The sequence below is a fragment of the Scyliorhinus canicula genome, chromosome 7 (assembly GCF_902713615.1).
Source record: "Scyliorhinus canicula chromosome 7, sScyCan1.1, whole genome shotgun sequence".
Taxonomy (NCBI): domain Eukaryota; kingdom Metazoa; phylum Chordata; class Chondrichthyes; order Carcharhiniformes; family Scyliorhinidae; genus Scyliorhinus; species Scyliorhinus canicula.
Genome location: NC_052152.1, coordinates 42730882 through 42752939, shown reverse-complemented (window position 1 = coordinate 42752939; position 22058 = coordinate 42730882). Strand labels below are relative to the sequence as shown.

Below are 22058 nucleotides of genomic sequence, written 5' to 3'. Positions count from 1 at the left end.
GGGGGTGTCGGAGAATCCCGGCCATTATTATCAGACTCTCCCTGAGTATTTCCCCGGGGCTATCGGGAGCGGCGCTGTTGCTAGTGCTTTCAATCCCGATATCCTGCACAAACTCTCCTCCATTCTGACCCACTGGGAATCAATCCCTCTGACCCAGCTCTGCAACTTCTCCACATTCGCCGCCCCGTTGTAATACATCAGGTTCGGAAGACCCAAACCCCCTGCCTGCCTTCCCCTCTGTAGCAGCACCTTTCTAACTCTGGTCACCTTCCCTCCCCATATGAACAAAGTCATCATTCCTTCAATCTCCCTGAAAAATGCCTTTGGCAGGAAAATCGGCAGGCATTAAAACATAAACAGAAATTTTAACCGCCTGTACCTGACCCGCCAGTGACAGAGGGAGACCATCCCACCTTGCCAGATCAGCTTTCACTCTCCCCACCAAACTAGAAATGATGATGTAGCTGACATTCATGATGCTGAACAAGAAGACATCGGCAATGTGGCCGAAAGGCCAGACAGCACACAGACGCAGCTGCAAAAAGCATTGCGTAAAAACATGAAAGAAGCTGGTGACACAGAAGCTAGTGACTCAGGCATGGCCAACAAGGATACCAGCCTTCAGGACGGATCGCGTCAAAAGGCTGCGGCACAAAAGACCTGCACCAATCGTCCAGAAGCAAAAGTGGTGTCGGAATGCTGACAGGAGCCCAGAAGATCAGCGGGGTGATCCTTTCGGAGATGTACAATGAGCTGTGCACAAGGAACACATTCAACAGGCATCTCATGTTACTTGAAGCACAGTTGAATCTGTATATACATATGCCACATGTGTTGAACAATATTACAAATCATGCTTCTGTATATAAATGTTAACCTCTCCAAAGGAAGCTGGGTGTGGTGATATTCCTATGAGTAGTATTGTACATAGTTAACAATGCGACCTTCAACCAGCTGGTGGTACGAAACATCGGTCATGTGACGTGGAACACTCGGCAGTTGGTAGTAACGCATACAACAGGATAGTCGCACATAAGGTAATTCCAGGAGCGTTCCCGCATCTGAAATAATAACCTAGTCGGTATAGTATTCTGTTTGTTATCTTTCCACGTGTTCATCAATAAATCATCATTCTCGTTTAGTCACCAAATGTTCTGTGTGCATCATTGCAACAACAAGGTCACAGAGCACAACACTCGTCATTAAACACTTTCTCCACCAATCCAATCTGCCTGTAACCTTTGTCTCATGGGTGTGAAGATTGGACTGGGGCACGGTATTGTGCGGTGTCCGAGTGAGCTGGGGGGGGGGAAAGGGGGTGTAGTTTGGGGGGAACAAGGGCACAGCGCCAATGACACATGAATGCCTCACATGTTTACACCCTCACTGAGAAGTGGCACGGCATGGTGGCAGCAGTGTGAAAACACAGCATCCCGAGTGAGTAAGCCCTAACCATTCACCCTCTCCCGCAACCCCATGGAAAATTGGATCTTCTGGGTGGACAGCGGTATGTTATCTTAAAGACAGGAGTCAGAGTTTGTCAGACACTGAGGAGCAGTAGAGCTCATCTCACAGCGAGTCGTCATCATCGTCCGTCCCGCAAACAGGACCCACTGATACTGCCAATCCAGGGCTAGCACCCTGTTGCGATGCTGCTTTGACCCTCGGGGGAGTGGGAAGTGTGGTAATGGTGCGGTATACTGTGGGTCTCCTGACTGGGCATGCCTTGTGCTCTCCCACCAGAACGGGAGAAACTGGATGTATGGTGGAGACGTCCATCCTGTGTCGGCATGTGACTCTAAGGTTAGAGACTGGTGTATGGGCAGATGGGGGTGAGCAGGGGATGTGTGAGTTTGCTGGGACCTTAACTATAGTATTATGTAGAACCTACGTTTTACACACTGGTTGTGACAGGGAGATGGTCATGGTTCCTGGCTGTGGGCAGGATGGATGGGAACAGGGGTGCAGTGGACACACAGAGATTGGAGACAGCTCCTGATCCTGATGGATGGGCTAGCTGATAGTGTCAGTGTGCCAGGGACGGTTCCGGCAGCACTGGTGCATGTGTCTGTTGTTTGGAGTGGGTTCTGCTAATCCCCTGCTTCCTCTGCTGTCGGGCTGCACTTCTGAGAAGTGCCAACACTTGGTGGACTGGCAGTTGAGCCTGGCCACGTCAATCCCCTTGATGATAATACTGGGATATGAGGGTATCCAGATGAGCAGGCTGGATGGTTTGCTACATGACCAGTAGTTCTCAGAGCACTTGCAGGATACTGTCAGCAGTCTCAACAGCCAGGAGCCTGTAAGTTGCAGCTAGGGGGTGGGTTTAAATGAATTTATGCAGCAATGGAGGTCTGAGCCAGGGCACCCCGATCCTGTGCGGGTCCATGCACTTGCCACCAAGTCATTCCCGGCTACTTCCGGAGGTCCAGGCTTACACCTTCTGGCAAATGCGGAACAGTTTCAATGGTTTGCTTATCTCCCTGCTCCCCCTCAATGGCAATGGTGCCAGTGCCCAGCTTGTAGATACTTGCACCAAATCATACCTGCGCCATTCCCGGTTGAGAAGGGGGTGCATTACAGGGGAGTGGAGAATCGGGCTTCCAGCCTGCTAAAAAGATTTAAATACATGCAAATCAGGGTTTTTCAAGGTGCCGCTGGCACGTGGTGGGTGGCTTGCCACTGCCAGTGGGTGAACGGAGCATCACAATGGGTTTGGCACCTCGCACCGATCCCATTTTTCGGGTGACGCACCATTCTCCGCCCGATCAGGAATCCCGATACATGCATCGGCAATGGAAAATCCACCCCATGCAGTCCTAATGTAGCCAAACAACTTGTTTGTCAAGTTGCTTGATATGGAATGGTGCCCCCTGGTGACAGGTTAGCCACCAGTTCAAGAAAAAGCTGGCTACAGAAACAGGTGTAAGCATGTGCTTTGTCCACCTTATGCATCTTTAGGTGCAGAAAGAGCACCAAGAAGTCCTCCTATGGCACTGATATAACTTCTTCAGCTCTTATTATTGAGTAAGCATGAGGTGGGTTTGTTTGGGATGGTAGAGAAATATGGAATGAGAGAGGGGAAATGGTGAAAGATACTATTTAAAAAAATAAATTTAGAGTACCCAATTATTTTTTTCCAATTAAGCAGCAATTTAGCGTGGCCAATTCACCTACCCTGTACATCTTTGGGTAGTGGGGGTGAAACCCACGCAAACACGGAGAGAATGTGCAAACTCCACACAGACAGTGACCCAGGGCCAGGATTCGAAACCCGGCGCCTCAGCGCCGTAGGTAACAGTGCTAACCACTGTGCCACCATGCCGCCCCATGATGAAAGGAACTATAAGGCTTCAGATCAGGTTGGAGTAGTTAAGAGATTTGGAAAGGTTCATCGCAGACAGGGAAGGAGAAATTCAAATTCTGAGTTGTCCACCTATTTGAAGCTGGTTTTTCCCAATTCTGTAATTTGACATTTATATGTAACTTCAGAAATTTACACCCCCCCCCCCCCCCCCCCCCCCCCCCCCCCCATACCTCTGCCACAGTTCAACGATTGAGACTCAAACCCACCATTGCAGATGAGGATCATATTTGGTCAAACCTCCTAATCCTCCCAAAGCTTCCATTATCAGCTGCAGCCTGGGACTGAAACCCGCTCCATGGTGTTCCCTTCCCAACTGGAAGCCAAGTCTGTTAATGAGATGATGAACAACAAAAAATATGCTCACGATGGAGTCAAAACACCACAGCACATGGGGGCCTGAAATTATGGATATTCCAATTGAAACTCTGCCTTGACTTGACAAATCCTTCCATCAGCAGGAAGGCAGCAATCTAGCCGTACATTGTTCTTTCCTAGAACAATCGAAAACTCATTCTATGCTTCCACTCTCTCTCATAGTCCTGTCTTTTCCTTGACTTCAAATATTCATTAAAATTTTTTCTTAAAATGCTATGGGGCGCGATTCTCCGACCCCCATGCTGGGTGGGAGAATCGCGGAAGTGCCGGGCGATTCACACCACACCGCCCTGGCACCCGCACGCGATTTCTCTACCCCCCCGCCCCCCAAAACGGCGTGTCGTGTTTTACGACTGGCCGCTTGGAGAATCGCCGCTCTGGTCAAGCGGTGATTCTCCGGCCCGGCTGGGCCGAGCGGCCTGCCTAATCCGACCGGTTCACGCCGGCGCCAACCACACCTGGTCGCTGCCGGCGTGAACAGCGCGCGACCACTGCATGTGGTGCCTGTGGGGGGAGAGGGGGGGGGGGAGGATCGAGCACCAGGGGGGTGCTTAGGAGGGGTCTGGCCCGCGATCGGTGCCCACCGATCGTCAGGCCGGCGTCTCTAAAAGACGCAGTCTTTTCCCTCCGCCACCCCGCAAGATCACTCCGACATGTCTTGCAGGGCGCCCGCGGGGAGGACGGCAACCACGCATGCGTGGGTTGGCGCCGGCCAACCTACGCATGCGCGGGTGATGTCATTTAGGCGCCGTCGGCCGCGTCATTCAGACGGCGCCGCTTTGACGCGGGTGCCAAGGCCCGGCGCACTAAATTGATGCGGCGCCGCTCCTAGCCCCCTGGGGGTGGGAGAATAGGGGGCGAGGAGCGGCCTGCATCGCCGGAGTGAAACACTCCGGTTTTCACTCCGGCGTCGGCACTTTGTCTCCCTTTGGGAGAATTGCGCCCAGGGTCTCTGTACCATCAGCTCCTGGTGGCCAATTAATCCCATGTCCCAACAATCCTCTGTGTAAAGAAATTTCTCCTGACTTCTGTCATCACTCAGCCACAATTTTCACTGACGCCCCATATCACCCTATCAAAACACTTCCATAATTTTAAAACGGCTATTAAAACTTTTCTTAATCATCACCAGTTCAGTGGAAGTAATCACAGTATATTTAGCCTCTCCATATAGGTTCCTCAGCCCTCGCATTATCCTGTTGAACCTATGTTTTCTATGGCATTACTGCCCTCTTTATAACTAAGGCACCCAAACCTCCACATAGCACTGGAACTGTGGCTGAAGAAATGTTTTAAAGGGCACTACTACCTGACTTTTGGAATGTATGGCTGCATTTACAGAAATCAAAATGGCGTTGGTCTTCATGGGGCTTTATCCTCCAACTAAATACTGGGAAGATCAAAGGCACTATCTTGCACCCGACCGTAAACTCCATTCCCTCGTGCTGATATCATCCCTCTCCCTGCCAATGTCTGAGACCACTTGCCATCACATATGCACCTCGGATCAGCTTCTGACCACAAACTATTTAATCACCAAGACTCCCTACGCCCACATCTCTAGCATCACCTCACTGCACTTCTACCTCAACTCACCTGCTGCTGAAACCCTCATCCATGCCTTTGTTACCAATAGACTTGATTATTCCAATGCACTTATTGTTGGCCTCTCTTCTCATCAGCTTGAGATCATCCAACATTCTCCTGCCATATCTTAACTCACACCAAGTGCTGTTCACCCATCACCTGTTTGCTTGTCGCCCTACATTAGCTCCCCGTTTGAACGCCCGTCAGAATTTTAAAATTGCTGAGAAAAGGGACAGGTCGAAGCTTTTCGTCTTGGACTCATCAGCACACTTTGCAAGAATGCCAGTGTAAGCGGGATACTACAATTCTTGCAAAGTATCCTGATGAGTGCAAGATGAAAAGCTTCAACATGTCCTTTCTTCAGCAATACTCAAATTCCGTACTGCCTGATGACAATTTTGAAATTCTCACTCTTGTTTACAAGTCTCTCCTTGGTCTCACCCTGCCTCTGTCTGTGACCTCCTGCAGCCCTATAATACTCTGATCTCTGCACTCACCCAATTCTGTCCACTTGGAGCATTTCTGATTTTTATAGCAGAATGTTTTCAGTGCCTAGACACTCAATTCTGGAATTCCTTCCCTAAACTCCTGCTCTCCATCTCCCACTCCTCCATTATGATGTTCATTAAAACCTACCTCTTTGACCAGACCCTTGGACATCTGTCCCGATATATCTTTGGTTCAGTGTCATATTTCATTAGATAATGCTACTACGATGTTTTACTACGTTAAATGCGCAATATGAACACAAGTGTTGTTATCTACCTCTAATCACACTTCCAGAGCCCTGAGTATTTATAAGTATGTAAATATATCCATACACTTCATGTTTCGTTGTGACCATTCCTCATCTTTTCACACAAAATGTTTTACCTGACATTATCCAAATAAATTGCCTCTTTCACCTTTCTGTCTATTCTACTGCCTGTCGGGCAGCACGGTAGCACAGTGGCGCCAAGGTCCCAGGTTCGATTCCCGGCTTGGGTCACTATCTGTGTGGAGTGTGCACGTTCTCCCCGTGTCTGCATGGGTTTCCTCCGGGTGCTCCGGTTTCCTCCCACAGTCCAAAGATGTGCAGGTTAAGTAACTTAGCCAGCCTGAATTGCCCTTAATGTCCAAAATGGTTAGGTGGGGTTACTGGGTTGCAAGCATAGGGTGGAGGTGCGGACTTGGATCGGGTGCTCTTTCCCCTCAATGGGCCGAATGGCCTCCTTCTGCACTGTAAATTCTATGTAAATCTATATAAATCTCTGTCTGCAACTTCCACGGGTCATCCTCCTTGTCATTTTCCAAACCCCTTATTTGGAATCATTCACAAATTTCAAGGTTGTGTTTTCAAAGTTCAATGTATGAACGTATAGCCAGAAAAAAACTCGCTATACGTTCATTAACTTCGGAATATAACATATTTGATGACTCCGAATGGCACAGATTTACCTTAACTCTTTTCTGTCTATCTGCTAATCTTCCACCCATGCTGCTAAATTTCATTGCATAGTCATAACGTTTTCTCACCAGCCTTTTGTGAAATGCCTTATTGTACTCCTTCTAAAATTCTGAGTACATTATATTCTCTTTATTTTCAATCAAGCTCTATTTAGTTCATTTGATTCCAGTTTGAAATCAGGAAATCATATATGTACATGGCTGGCAGGATACAGCAATATTTAAGATAGCGAGTTATAATTAATCTGACTTCTTTTGTGCACTATTCGATTTTGTTGTAAAAAATTTAAGGTCTGGATTTAACTTCCCCCCCCCCCGCTTGGTTTCGGCGGGGCGGGATAATGTGAAATAGGGAAGGTACCAATCCCACCACCTTCTCACTCACCCCATAACATAGCAGTGGGTGGGTGCCGTAATCAACAGCCCGCCTGCTATATTAAATAAATAATCATGGGTAAATTGAGCTTGTTTAGGAGCTAATTGACCCAGATGCTGACCTTTTATAATTTGGTTGGCACGGGCAGTTGGGCAACAGTGGGAAAGCCATTTGTAGAAACATTTTTAAATTGAGGGATGGAAGAAGGTGCACGATCTTTGGGGAGAGTGGGGTGGGAGCTCTTTACGCATCGGGGCAACCCTCCCTAAGATCGTGCCCCACTTTTGTTCTACCGCCTCCTACCCAAAACCCACCCTCTCCCATTAAATTGGTTGAAGCCTCCTGCTCCAATACCCCATAATTACCTTGCTTTGAGATCCATTGGGCCAGTAGTGCCCACTAGGCGGTCTTAGTGTTGTAGGGACTGCCAGGGATGCCCGCCAATGCAATTGGCTGGCACCTCCCAAGGGCAGGACTTCCTCCCCAGTGATGGGCATTCATCCCACTTTCGGGCAACTTATCCCGCATGCAACACGTTATGTCTGAGGTGAGGACTGGCGTGGGAGTGATTTGTGGGGGGCGGCCAGTCATCCAGCCCACCTGTAATATGCAGCCCCAGGTTTTGCTATGGTGTAAAACATTTACTCAATTCTCATTAACTCTTTTTCAATTATTCTTTATCTGACCTACTTCTAGTATGCACATCAGACCAGTATAAGTGTCAAAACAATATGTGTAAGCCCTTGATCTGGGTCTGTGATGGAGTTGATGACTGTGAAGATATGAGTGATGAATCCAACTGTGGTAAGAAACTAACTTTTTGATTATGGAAAATCTACAGTATGAAACTGGTGATAGATAGCTTTTCCAACATTATCTCAAACATTTGGCTGGATTGTCCGATTATGAGGCTATGTCCGGGGAATGTGTCTAGTTCTATAATGAAAAAATCGGCAAAGCCCCAGTACCAATCCTCCAACCGGTGAAGGGCTAGCAGCTGCGCCTCGTAAAACACATGGCCTTTACAAAATAAACGACCGGAGAATTGCTGGGTCCGTGGCAGCATTTGCGTTTGCGCCATACAACATGGCGCCAACCGTGTGCGGACCCAACCTGCCAGTTAATGCTCCCCTGGACCCCCCTCGCCACCCCTGGACCAGTCCCCCCAGCCCTCACCGAAACCCTCCCAGCCAGCGGCATGGTCTCCCCCATGACTGTGGCGGTGCTGGACACAGTTCACAGCCACCATGCCGGGTTCACAAAAACTGAGAGCACAAGTGAACGGGGCCCACCGATCCGGGGGCGGGCATGAACCGTGGGGGCACTCTATTCCTTCTGCATCGGGCATTGTGGTCCTCCGCGATGGCCGATGCGGACGTGAATCCCTGTGCGCATGCATGAGGATGACACCAGCATGCACTGCCGCTCCCACGCAATGCCCCGACTCGCACCGGCTGGCGGAGGCCCTTCGGCGGCGGTTGGCATGGCGCCAAGCCCCTATTCCGCCGGCCGGCGGGATGCAAACCACCCTGGGGTGGGCCTAGCCCCTGAAGGTGCAGAGAATTCCGCACCTTTGGGGCGGCCCGACGTCGGAGTGATTCACGCCACTCTGTCCCGCCGGGACCCCCCACCCCGCCGGGTCCGGAAGAATCCCGCCACACACTCTTGTAACTGAATGGAGCAATCAAGCAAAGCACATCAGTTGCAATGTCTTCAACTTGTTTCAGAGTATCTCTCATCTTTTCTGCTCTATTTCCAGATTGCCCTTCTGGGTATTTTGGCTGCCAGAAAAGTATTTGTTTGTCCATTAATACCTTGTGTAATGGAATTAATGACTGTCCTGATGGCATTGATGAGATCAACTGTGATAAAACAGGTAGGTACAACCTGCTTTGTCCTTCCAATATTACTGTCAGTACATGGTACTGGCATCAACATTTCAAAACATTGTTGTCTTAAATGCCCTCGTTGGTAAAAATTATATCGGTGCTGTACATAACAGAGAACCATCAACAGCAGAGCTCACTTTCCTTTTCTTTAAAACCGAAATGTTGTGCTCATAGATAGAATACTATAAATTGTGAGAAACAGTCGCTAGCTTTTTATTTTGCCTGTGGGAAAGGTTTATTTATTATTCAAAATAGAAATCCATAGTGTGGATAATGTTACACAAATTTTAGCCTGTCAGTCGTAGCTCAGAAGGTGGCACTCTAGTCTCTGAAGTTTCTGGGTTCTGGTCCCACTCCAGGACTTGCACACAAAACTCAAGGCTGCACTATCAGTTGTCATCTTTTGGATGAAACATTAAACTGGACTTCCGGTGGCGGCTATGAAGGAGTAAGTCGCACATTTGGTGGCTCCCGCTCTAGTAGGACTTTTGGACCTTTTCCCCCCCGATTTTCTAATGGACTTGAATTGTAAAACAGATGGTAGTGGCAATTCTCGACTGAATTCCCACTTCGGTGCATGGAGAAAAGGACTAGAAGTGTATGTACGGGCAGAAACAAAAAGATAGAGAAGACTTGGGCTGTAGTTGCAACAGGAGACAGCATGGTGGAGGGGTGAACCTCTGGCCTCTCGACCCAGCAGTCTACGGAGGAGCTGATGCAAGTTATTCAGTGATGCGCGATCAATGAACACAGAAACGAAGGAGTAGTCCGAATCGAAGGCTTCAATCTACAAGAAGTGTGCCCAGCAGCTTGCGTACTGAAAGAGCGATGGCTGCTGGGAAACACGGGTCCTTATACTCCACCTCGTAGGCGGAGCTACATTCCTCTCGGCCAATGGGAAGACAACACTTGGGCCAATGGGCAGCGAGCCTTCTCGAAGATGTCCAAAGATGTGCGGGTTAGGTGGATTGGCCATGCTAAATTGCCCGTAGTTTCCTTAAAAGTAAGGTTAAGGGAGGAGGGTTGTTGGGTTATGGGTATAGGTTGGATACGTGGGTTTGAGTAGGGTAATCATTGCTCGGCACAACATCGAGGGCCGAAGGGCCTGTTCTGTGCTGTACTGTTCTATGTTCTATGTTCCACCAATAGCAGCTCACAGTCCCAGGTACCGTAGTACCTCTAGTCATACTACCACATTCACCCCTTGTTGCAAAAGGAACCGGGAGGGAGGGGGGGGCTTGTTGAGAAGCCGGGGAAGGGGAGGGCGTCCCGTGCGGGTGGGACAAGATACTGGTAGTATGACTAGTGATATGGGATTATACCTCTCCAGCGGCGGCTGCCCACTTGCCCGTAACTATGTACAGGGATGTGTTATCACACGGTAATTATTTACAAAGTTGGAAAATGAGCGAACAAAAAAAGTCCATTAACAGTTCATATCGACTCGATCAGCCAATCGGGGGCCTTGGACGTCCTCTGCGACCTGCGGAACTTCGTCGGCGACATTGGAGATGCGGGCATCCATGACTCCGGGAGCGATGATCTGGTCCTCGTGGAGGTTTCCATACCCTTAGACGGAGCTGGTGAGGGCCGGGCCGTGGGGGGGGGGGGGGGGGGGCGTCTGGTCCTCTGGGCGGCGCGGGTGAGGGGGTTGGCGGGCCAGGGAGGGGAGCGCCTGCGGGGAGCAGTTGAGGTTGGAGGGAGGTGGTTGGGGCTGGTGCCGGGGGCGATGGCGGGGATCCGGCGGGTGCCAGGTCCCGTAGGGAGACCGTGTCCTGTCGGCCGTCGGGGTACTCCACATACGCGTATTGCGGGTTAGCGTGAAGCAGCTGGACCCTCTCGACCAACGGGTCCGACTTGTGCGCCCGCACGTGTTTCCGGAGCAGGATGGGCCCGGGCAGCCAGCCAGGTCGGGAGCGGGGTCCCTGAGGAAGACTTCCTGGGGAAAACAGGAAGGCGTTCGTGAGGCGTTTGATTAGTGGATATGCAAAGTAGTGACCGGATTGAGTGGAGGGCGTCTGGGAGGACCTCTTGCCAGCGGGAGACTGGGAGATTTCTAGACCGTAGGGCCAGTAGGACGGTCTTCCAGACCGTACCGTTCTCCCTCTCGACCTGTCCGTTACCCCGGGGGTTGTAACTGGTCGTCCTGCTTGAGGCAATGCCCCTGCTGAGCAGGAATTGACACAGTTCATCACTCATAAAGGAGGACCCCCTATCGCTGTGAATGTAAGCGGGGAATCCGAACAGGGAGAAAATGGTGTGGACGGCTTTAATGATGGTGGGTGTGGTCATGTCGGGGCAGGAGATGGCGAACGGGAAGCGGGAGTACCCGTCAATCACGTTGAGGAGGTACGTGTTGTGGTTGGTAGAGGGGAGGGAACCTTTGAAGTCCATGCTGAGGCGTTCAAAGGGACGGGAAGCCTTTATCAGATGCGCTTTTTCGGGGCGGTAGAAGTGCGGCTTGCACTCCGCGCAGATGTGGCAGTTCCTAGTGACTGTCCTGACCTTCTCGATGGAGTAGGGCAGGTTGCAGGTCTTTACAAAGTGAAAGGAGCGGGTGACCCCCCGGTGGCAGAGGTCCGTGTGGAGGGCTCGAAGGCGGTCCACTTGTGCGTTGGCACAGGTGCCGCGGGACAGGGCATCGGGAAGCTCGTTCAGCTTCCCAGGACGATACAAGATGTCGTAGTTGTAGGTGGACAACTCGATCCTCCACCGCAAGATCTTGTCGTTCTTTATCTTGCCCCTCTGTGCATTGTCAAACATGAAGGCCACCGACCGCTGGTCTGTGAGGAGGGTAAACCTCCGGCCGGCCAGATAGTGCCTCCTGTCACGGAAAGCTTCCACTATGGCCTGTGCTTCCTTCTCGACCGAGGAGAGGCGGATTTCGGAAGAATGGAGGGTACGGGAGAAGAAGGCCACGGGTCTGCCCACTTGATTGAGGGTGGCTGCCAGAGCTACATCGGACGCGATGCTCTCGACCTGGAAGGGGAGGGACTCGTCGATAGCTCGCATCGTGGCCTTTGCGATATCCGCTTTGATGCGGCTGAAGGCCTGCCGGGCCTCCATCGACAGGGGGAATGTGACTGTTTGGATGAGGGGACGGACTTTGTCTGTGTAATTGGGGACCCACTGGGCATAATATGAGAAGAAGCCCAGACAGAGCTTGAGGGCCTTGGGGCAGTGGGGGAGCGGGAGCTCCATCAGGGGGCACATGCATTCCGGGTCAGGGCCTATTTCTCCATTTCGCACTACGTAGCTAAGGATGGCTAGACAGTCGGTGCTAAACACGCATTTGTCCTTGTTGTAAGTCAGATTCAGGAGCTTTGCGGTTTGGAGGAATTTGCGGAGATTGGTGTCGTGGTCCTGCTGATCGTGGCCGCAGATGGTGACATTATCGAGATACGGGAAGGTTGCCCGTAAGCCGTATTGGTCGACCATTCGGTCCATCTCCCTTTGGAAGACCGAGACCCCGTTTGTGACACCGAAGGGGACCCTTAAAAAGTGGTAGAGCCGCCCGTCCGCTTCGAACATAGTGTACTTGCGATCGCTTGCGTGGATGGGGAGCTGGTGATAGGCAGACTTAAGGTCCACCGTGGAGAAGACCTTGTACTGCGTGATCCTGTAGACCAGGTCGGATATATGGGGGAGAGGGTACGCGTCCAGCTGCGTAAACCTGTTGATGGTCTGACTGTAGTCTATGACCATCCTATTCTTCTCCCCGGTCTTTACCTCCAGAACTTGCGCTCGCCAGGGGCTGTTGCCAGCCTCGATGACCCCTTCCTTCAGAAGCCGTTGGACCTCGGACCTGATGAAGGTCCGGTCCTGGGCACTGTACCGTCGGCTCCTGGTGGCGACAGGTTTGCAATCCGGGGTGAGGTTTGCAAACAAGGACGGGGGATCGACCTTGAGGGTCGCGAGGCTGCAGACAGTGAGGGGAGGCATAGGGCCGCCGAATTTAAATGTTAGGCTCTGGAGGTTACACTGGAAGCCTAACCCCAGGAGTGCGGCCGTGCAGAGGTGGGGGAGGACGTAGAGTCTGTAATTTTTAAACTCCCTCCCCTGGACCATGCGGTCCGCTATACAAGAGTCCGTTAGGAATGGGAGCCAGTGGCCAGGGCGATTTTTTTGCTTGACCAGGTAGACAGGGAGAGCGCAGCGTCTTACCGTGGTAGGGTGGATGAAACTCTCCATGCTCCCGGAGTCCAGCAGGCAGGTCGTCTCGTGCCTGTTGCGCAGGATCCTCGTTGTTGCCGTAGAGAGGGTGCGGGGTCGAGACTGGTCCAGAGTGACTGAAGCGAGTCGTGGTAGATAGTTGGAGTCTTCATCGGGCGGTGCATAGTCACCTGCGGGGTCCAAGATGGCGGCGCCCATCGGTCGCACATGGTGGGGGTGGACAAAATGGCGGCCCCCGTCGTCCACACGTGGCGTCGGAGGCACAAAATGGCGGCGCATGCTGGTCGCACGTGGCGTCGGAGGCGTAAAATGGTGGCACCCGGAGGTCGTACATGGCATTGGGGGATGGGGGCTGCAAGGTCCGCGGGCTGCACGGGGCCCCTGGAGAGAGAGAAGGGGGAGTCCCGCGATCGCTGCCCGGGACCACAGCGACCGCCTTGGCCTGGTAGACGGCCACAAAGTGGCCTGTCTTCCCGCAGCCCTTGCAGGTTGCAGAACGGGCTGGGCAACGTTGTCGGGGGTGTTTCGCCTGGCCGCAAAAATAGCAGCGGGGCCCCGCGGGTTTTTCGGGGCGTCCTGAGGCGCAGGCCTGGGGGAAGTCCGGGTCCGTGGGGGAGAGAGACGCTGAATTCCACGCTGCCCAGGGGGCCGCCGCGCGGTCGGGGGCGAATGAGTGGGCGTTTCTGTTCGCGACATCTAGGGAAGTACCGTGGGACCGTGCCTCCGCGAGGCTCAAGGTTTCTCTTCCTAATAGTCTCTGGCGGATCTGTGGGGACTGCATGCCTGCAACAAAGGCGTCTCGGATGAGGAGTTCCGTGTGCTCATTAGCAGAAACTTGTGGGCAGCTGCAGTTCCTCCCCAGCACAAGTAGGGCACGGAGTTACCGGCCGGATGAAGTGTCCTTTGAGCAGGTCCATGGCCGCGTCGTAGTCGGTCGTGTCCTCGATGAGCGTGTAGATGGCGGTGCCGACGCACGAGTGGAGGATGTGTAGCTTCTGCTCCTTCGTCGGTACGTTTTCCGCCGTACTAAGGTAGCTGTTGAAACAAGCCAGCCAGTGTTTAAATGTGGCTGTTGCGTTCGCTGCGTGGGTGCTGAGTCGCAGACACTCCGGCTGGATGCGGAACTCCATCCTTTAAAATCTTGTAGATTAAATTGATGCGCGATCAATGAACACAGAAACGAAGGAGTAGTCTGAATCGAAGGCTTTAATCTACATACAGTAGTCCCCCTTTATAACGCGGGTGTTGGGGTCCAAGACAGTCACCCGCGTTGCATCCGAGCCGCGGATATCCATGATGGGGGTTTTAAATTTATTTAAAAATCTATGCTAGCGCTTCCCATTGTCAGTCTACGGGGGGCGGGGGGAGAGGTCAGACCCCCGTAGACTCACAATGGGAAGCGCTAGCATAGCTTTTTAAATAAATTTAAAACCCCCGTCGTGGATCTAATTAAAAGAGTGTCAATTTCAGCGGCCGGCTCACTTTGATCCGGAGAGGGAAGCTGCTCTCACTGAAACAATCACATGGCCGCTGAAATTGACACTGCCGGCTGCTCTCTCCCTCCAATCCAACTTTTAAGTTTTAATGTTTCTGATTGGAGGGTGAGAGCAGCCGGCAGTGTCAATTTCAGCGGCCGGCTGATTATTTCAGTGAGAGCAGCTTCCCTCTCCGGTTCAAAGTGAGCCGGCCGCTGAAATTGACACTGCCCGCTGCTCTCTCCCGCCAATCAGAAACATTAAAACTTAAAAGTTGGATTGGAGGGAGAGAGCAGCCGGCAGTGTCAATTTCAGCGGCCGGCTGATTGTTTCAGTGAGAGCAGCTTCCCTCTCCGGATCAAAGTGAGCTGGCCGCTGAAATTGACACAACTGACAGTTGGGGTCCATAAGCCCCCCCGCGATATATCGCGAACCGCGGTATTGCGGAGCGCGGTATAACGGGGGACTACTGTACTACCACATTCAGGAAGGCTTTGCTACGCAGAAACGGGACTGCTTGGACCCGATAAAAGAGTCGATTGAGCTTTTGGAGCTTAAACTGGACGCCCAGGATCGGGCGATCCATAAGGTGGAGAAGGCGCTGGCTGAGCAGGAGGAGCATCAGACTGCGGTGGAGCTGGAGGTGGGGATGCTGAGGGACCAGCAGAAGAAGCTTCTGGAATAGGTCCCACCAGCAGAACCTAAGAATTGTCGGGCTCCTGGAGGGGCCCGAAGGAACGGACGCTGGGGCATAAATCACAGACATGTTTGAGAAGCTGCTGGGGGAATGGGCATTCGCCCGACCCTTGGAGGTGGATAGGGCTCACGGAGCACTCGCGAGGAATCCGCGAATGGGAGACCCAGCCCATCTCTGTGTCACGCATGAGGATCAGCACTTCTACTTCGAGTCGCCTGAGGATGCGTTGGACTTTGCGAAAAAGAAAGGGCTGGTGGTGGACTGAGAACTTTTGAATTTGGCTGCAACGTTCATGTTTTTGTTTTTACTTTTTGTTTCTCTGTTTTTGTAAAAAGTTTCTGCGTATTTGTTTGGAAGATGTTTGTGATGCCGTTTGCATTGATTTGGAACCAGCGGTAGAGCTGAGTGAGTTAAGGTTTTCATTTGCACTGTTGGGGGATGGAGGTGTGCTTGTTTTGATCTTGGTGTTTTTCTGTCGGGCAATTGTGTTGGGATTGTTTGATGTTGGAGTATGTTTTATAAGCGGGGGTGAGGATGGGGAGGGAACAATATGTGGGAGAGTGTCTGGCGCCAGGGATGGGGGCCACCAAGCTAGCTGGGTGAGCTAGCTCTCAGAAGCGCCAGTGGGGGGTGTGCATATGTTTGGTTTAGGAAAGGGGTTGGGTTACAGGGTGTTGTTGCTAGGGGGGGATGGGGCTTGAATGTTCTGCTGACGAGGGAGGGACTTGGGCTAAGGGACCGAGAGGAGGTCAAGGGCGGGGGTTGCCTGGGGATGGACCGGTGGAGGCGCGGAACACAGGCTGGAGGCAGGCCTAAAAATGGGGGATGGCTGATCGGCCGGAGGGGGGGGGGGGCAGCGAGCTTCCCAACTAGGATGCTCACCTGGAATGTTCGAGGGTTAAATGGGCCGGTCAAAAGGGCACACGTGTTAGAGCATTTTAGGGGATTGAAGGCGGACGTGGTGATGTTGCAGGAGGCGCACTTTAAGGTAACGGACCAGGTTAGACTGAGGAAAGGCTGGGTCAGACAGGAGTTTCACTCGGGACTAGATTCAAAGATTGAAAGGGTCGCGATCTTGATCAATAAATGGGTGGTGTTTGAGACGGGAAGAATAGTCTCGGACGTGGGAGGTCAGTACATTATGGTCAGTGGGAAGCTAGAGGGGATGCAGGTGGTATTAGTTAATGTATATGCCCCAAACTGGGACGATGTGGAGTTTATTAGGAGGATGCTGGGAAAGATACCAGACCTGGACTTGCACAGGTTGGTCATGGGAGGGGACTTCAACACAGTTATTGACCCTGGCTTAGACCAGTCAAGCTCGAAAACGGGCAGGGTGCCAGCAATGGCAAAGGAACTAAGAGGGTTCATGGAGATGATGGGGGGGGGGGGGGGGGGGGGGGGGGGGGATCCATGGAGATTTGGGCAGCCGAGGCTGATGGGGTTCTTCTACTCACACTTGCATGAAGTGTACTTCCAGATTGATTTCTTTATTTTGAGCAGGGTCTTTCTGGCTGGGGTGGTGGACACGGAGTATTCGGCGATTACAATCTCACACCATGCACCACACTCCGTTGACCTGCAGGTTAGCAAAGACGTTAACCAGCGCCCGCATTGGAGGTTGGATGTGGGACTTTTGGCGGATGAAGGGGTGTGCGAGCCGCTGAGGAAATGTATTCAGAGCTACCTGCAGGTCAATGACACGGGGAAAATTTCAGCAGCGGTGGTCTGGGAAGCACTGAAGGCGGTGGTCAGAGGTGAGCTGATCTTGATCCGGGCTCATAGGGAGAAAGTTGACAGGGCAGAGACGGACCGACTGGTAAAGGAGATATTACAGATTGATAGAAGGTATGTGGAGACCCCAGAGGCAGGGCTTTTAAGGGAATGGTGGTGTTTGCAGGCGGAGATTAGCTTGCTGACCACAGGGAGGGCGGTGGAGCAGCTGAGAAAGGCGAGGGGGGGCAATTTATGAACATGGCCAGCACAATGCTTGCACAGCAGCTTAGGAAGACGGAGGCAGCTAGGGAGATAGGGAAAGTAAAGGACGGTGAGGGGAACCTGGTTGGTGATTCGGTGGGGGTGACTAAGGTGTTTAGGGATTTCTACAGCAGGCTGTATAGGTCGGAACCCCCTAAGGGGCCGGAGGTGTGAGGCACTTCTTGGAGGGGCTGAATTTCCCAACATTGGGCGGGGAGCGGGTAGAAGGGCTGGAAGACAAAGGGGAGGGCTTGAAGGCCATGCAGGCGGGTAAGGCCCCGGGTCCGGACGGTTACCCAGTGGAGTTTTATAAAACATTCTCAGGGATATTGGGGCCAGTGTTGATGAGGATGTTCAATGAGGCAAGGGAAAGAGGGGTGCTTTCCCCGACGATGTCACAGGCAACGATTTCGCTGATTCTTAAGCGGGACAAGAACTCAGAGCTGTGTGGGTCCTACAGGCTGATCTCCCTGTTGAATGTGGATGCCAAGTTGCTGGCCAAAATCTTACCTTCCAGGATTGAGGATTGTGTTCCGGACGTTATTGGGGAGGACCAGACGGGGTTTGTTAAGGGCAGGCAGCTGGTGGCCAATGTAAGAAGGCTGTTAATTGTGATCATTTTTTTTTTTTTTATAAATTTAGGGTACCCAATTCATTTTTTCCAATTAAGGGGCAATTTAACGTGGCCAATCCACCTCGCCTGCACATCTTTGGGTTGTGGGGGCGAAACCCACGCAAACACGGGGAGAATGTGCAAACTCCACACGGAAAGTGACCCAGAGCCGGGATCAAACCTGGGACCTCGGCTCCGTGAGGCAACAGGGCTAACCCACTGCGCCACCATGCTGCCCATTAAATGTGATCATGATGCCCCCGGAAGGGAGGGAGGTGGAGGTAGTGATTGCAATGGATGCAGAAAAGGCTTTTGATCGGGTAGAATGGGATTATCTGTGGGAGGTACTGGGATGGTTCGGATTTGGGCGGGGCTTTATTGACTGGGTCAGGTTACTATATCAGGCTCCTGTGGCAAGTGTAAGGATGAATAGGACAACATCGGACTATTTTAGACTGCACCGGGGGACAAGACAGGGATGTCCCCTCTCCCCACTGTTGTTTGCGCTCGCTATAGAACCGTTGGCAATTGCTCTGGCAGCCTCAAGGGCTGGAGGGGACTGGTCTGGGGAGGGGTGAGGTGTGGAGCACAGGGTTTTGCTCTGTGCGGATGATCTGCTTCTGTATGTTTTGGACCTAGTAGAGGGGATGGAAGAAGTCGTGAAGATTCTTGGGGAATTCAGCCAGTTTTTGGGGTATAAACTAAATATGGAAAAGAGTGAGATGTTTGTGGTTCAGGCGAGGGGACAGGAGGGGCTACTGGGAGAGCTGCCATTTAGGTCAGTAGGGGGAAGTTTTAGGTACCTAGGCATCCAAGTGGCGCGGGAATGGGACCGGCTGCATAAATTGAATCTGGCCCGGCTGGTGGACCAAATGAAGGATGATTTTCGGAGATGGGATGCGCTTCCGTTTTCTCTGGCCGGGAGGGTACGAACGGTGAAAATGATGGTCCTCCCGAGATTCCTATTTGTATTTCAGTGTCTCCCCATCTTTTTTCCGCGGTCCTTTTTTAATCGGGTCAACAGAGTGATCACGGGCTTCGTCTGGGCGCGCAAGACCCGCGGGTAAGGAAGGTAATGCTTGAGTGGAGTTGGGGAAAGGGCAGGCTGGCGCTGCCAAACTTTAGCAACTATTACGGGCGGCTAATATAGCCATGATCAGGAAGTGGGTGGGGGGGGGGGGGGGTTCCGGCATGGGTGTGTATGGAGGCGGCTTCTTGTAAGGGCACCAGTTTGGGGGCGTTGGTAACTGCATCTCTGCCGCTCCCGCCGGCACGGTACTCCACCAGCCCCGAGAGCAGGGATTGAGAGGATGGGGATTGTGTTCATAGAGGGGAGCTTCCCGAGCATGAGGGCATTGGAGGAAAAGTTTGGGCTGGCGAGGGGAAACAAATTCAAGTATCTGCAGGTGTGAAACTTCCTTTGCTCCTACCGCTGAGGGGGATTCAGGACAGGGTCATTTCCAGAGGGTGGGTAGGGGAGAGGAGCGTCTCGGACATCTATAAAGAGCTTATGGGGTTGGAGGAGACACAGACCAAGGAGCTGAAGCGCAAGTGGGAGGAGGAGCTGGGAGGTGAGATAGAGGATGGTCTATGGGCGGACGCGTTGAGTAGAGTCAACGCGTTCGCAACATGTGCCAGGCTCAGCCTGATACAATTTAAGGTTGTTCACCGGGCTCACATGACAGTGGCCCGGATGAGCAGATTCTTTGGGGTGAAGGACAGGTGCACACAATGCTGGGAAGACCAGCGAACCATGTCCACAGGTTTTGGACATGTCCAAAGCTTAGGGGATTTTGGCAGGGGCTTGCTGATGTCATGTCCAAGGTTTTAAATACAAGGGTGGTGCTGAGTCTGGAGGTGGCGATTTTCAGAGTGTTGGAAGATCCGGGAATCCAGGAGGAGAAAGAGGCAGATGTTCTGGCCTTTGCTTCACTGGTAGCCCGGAGACAAATACTATTAGCTTGGAGGGACTCAAAGCCCCCAAAGTTGGAGACCTAGCTATCGGACATGGCTAGCTTACTCTGTATGGAGAAAATTAAGTTCGTCTTGAGAGGGTTGCTGTTAGGGTTCGCTCGGAGGTGGCAACTGTTCGTCGACTTCTTCCTGGAAAATTAATCATCAGCAGACGGGGGGGAGGGGGGACTAGTTTAGATTTGAGTAGGGGGTTAATAAAGGTAGGACCTGTAAGGGAGGTAAAAGGCTTTTGCACTATGTTTATGGTTTCATGTATATTGTTTATTTTGTTGTTGTTACTATACCAAAAATACCTCAATGAAATGTTTATTAAAAAAAAAAGAAACATTAAACTAAGGCCCTCTCAGTTGAGCATAGAAGATCGCACACAGCTATTTGAAGAAGAGCAGAGGAGTTCAACCCCACTGTCCTGGATAATATTTATCTCTCAATCAACATCACCAAAACAGATTATCTGGTTCTTATCACGTTATTGTTTGTGGGAGCTTGCTATGCGCAAATTGACTGCCATATTTCCGAACACACTTCAAATTGTCTGTAAAACACCATGTGAAAACACTCTATAAATATAAGTCTCTTTCTTTAAAAAAAATACAATTGGCAAGATCAGATGAGCCCACAATGTATTCCCAGACATTCCTTTGCTCACTATATTGTAGACATCCTAATCAATTTAAATGGGCTATGTCTGCCGCTAAGAAAACAGCCAAAGGGATATGTATCCATTAACCATTTATCAGCTAACAGTTCCAAGCAAGGAGGCTTCATTTATTGGTCGTAAATTTGTTAGTTTGAATTTCACTATTACCATTCAATAAACCACAGTGTTATTAATTCCTGTTTTTCTCTGCCTTTATATTTGTTAGATATCAAATGCACTTCCATCACCTACATGTGTGCCGATGGAAAATGCATTGCCAAACCCAATTCAGAATGTGATGGTGTGGTCGATTGTTTAGACCATAGTGATGAATACAATTGTGGTGAGTAGAGAGAAAGGGTGAGCAACGTTTGACCTGATAACAATTTTTGTTTGGGGTTTGTGGATAACAGAAGGGAAGAAGTATATGAGCTACAGGGTAATTTGAAACCAGGAATTACCTTATGTTTGCATAAAAAATGCCAGTTTTGGCTCTGCATTGTGATAATCACGTTAACAGTTTCATACAGTATGTTGAATATTAATCAGATATAAAAATAATTTATTAATCCCGTCTAGTAAGACCCTCAACGGTGTTTTGACAGAAATGAAATAATCTCTTTTCACAACATTCTCCCTCTGTAATATCTAAATCAGAGGCAAGATGGATCCATGTATTATTTTTCATTACTGTTGTTGCATCTGTTCTATTCTGTTAATTTTCACTCCTGTATTAGGAAGACACTATGTGCTACATCTGGGCTGCCTGATGTTTGTGGGCAGGGATCATGATTCACGATCTTCCCATACTCTTCATAGCAAGATGAGCAGGTTTCTGTCCACCTGTCTCATTTGACTGATGGTCACTTTGTGCTGAACGGTTCAAACGTTGCTCAGTGGTTCTTCATGCTGCCTGTAGCCTCTGCGCACTACAGGGAGCCAGCAGTATTGTCTTACAATCAGATGTTCCAGGCTGCCTGCTTTTCTGAAAGGCTCTCCACCTATTAAAGGAGAGAAAGCACATATGGCATCATGGCTGTTGTAAAATCATTTTGAAGCATTGGGCAAGAGGGAGGGCTTCCTGGTTTATCAATGCCACATTGAATGCTCTGGTCAACAAGGTGGACTCCAGGATGGAGACAATGAGTGGGATTTTCCGGTTACACCTGCCCTGTGACTGGAAATTCCTGCCCGAGGACACTGGACCTTTAAATTTGTTTTGTTATTTTTTTTTGTTATTTACAGCACAGGTGGAGGCCTTTCGGCCCATCGTGTCCTCACCAGCTCCCAAAACAGCTATCCAGCTGTCCCATTCTCCAGCCCTATCTCCGTAGCCCTCTAAATTAAACCCTTTCAAATATGTATCCCGCTCTCTTTCGAAACTTCCTATGGAATCCACCTCCACCACTCTCCCAGGCAGCGCATTCCAAATCACAACAACCCTCTGAGTAAAGAAGTTTCTTCTCATC

General features: G+C 51.2%; 1 protein-coding gene across 1 annotated transcript in view; it reads left to right on the top strand.

Annotated features, from left to right (window-relative positions):
- Positions 1 to 22058, top strand: part of LOC119968900 (suppressor of tumorigenicity 14 protein homolog) — a 217814-nt gene that overhangs the window by 135113 nt on the left and 60643 nt on the right. Inside the window, exons 13-15 of the mRNA XM_038801870.1 lie at positions 7848 to 7955; positions 8911 to 9027; positions 20816 to 20932. Coding sequence (XP_038657798.1) covers positions 7848 to 7955; positions 8911 to 9027; positions 20816 to 20932 — 342 coding nt within the window. The remainder of the gene's footprint in view (positions 1 to 7847; positions 7956 to 8910; positions 9028 to 20815; positions 20933 to 22058) is intronic.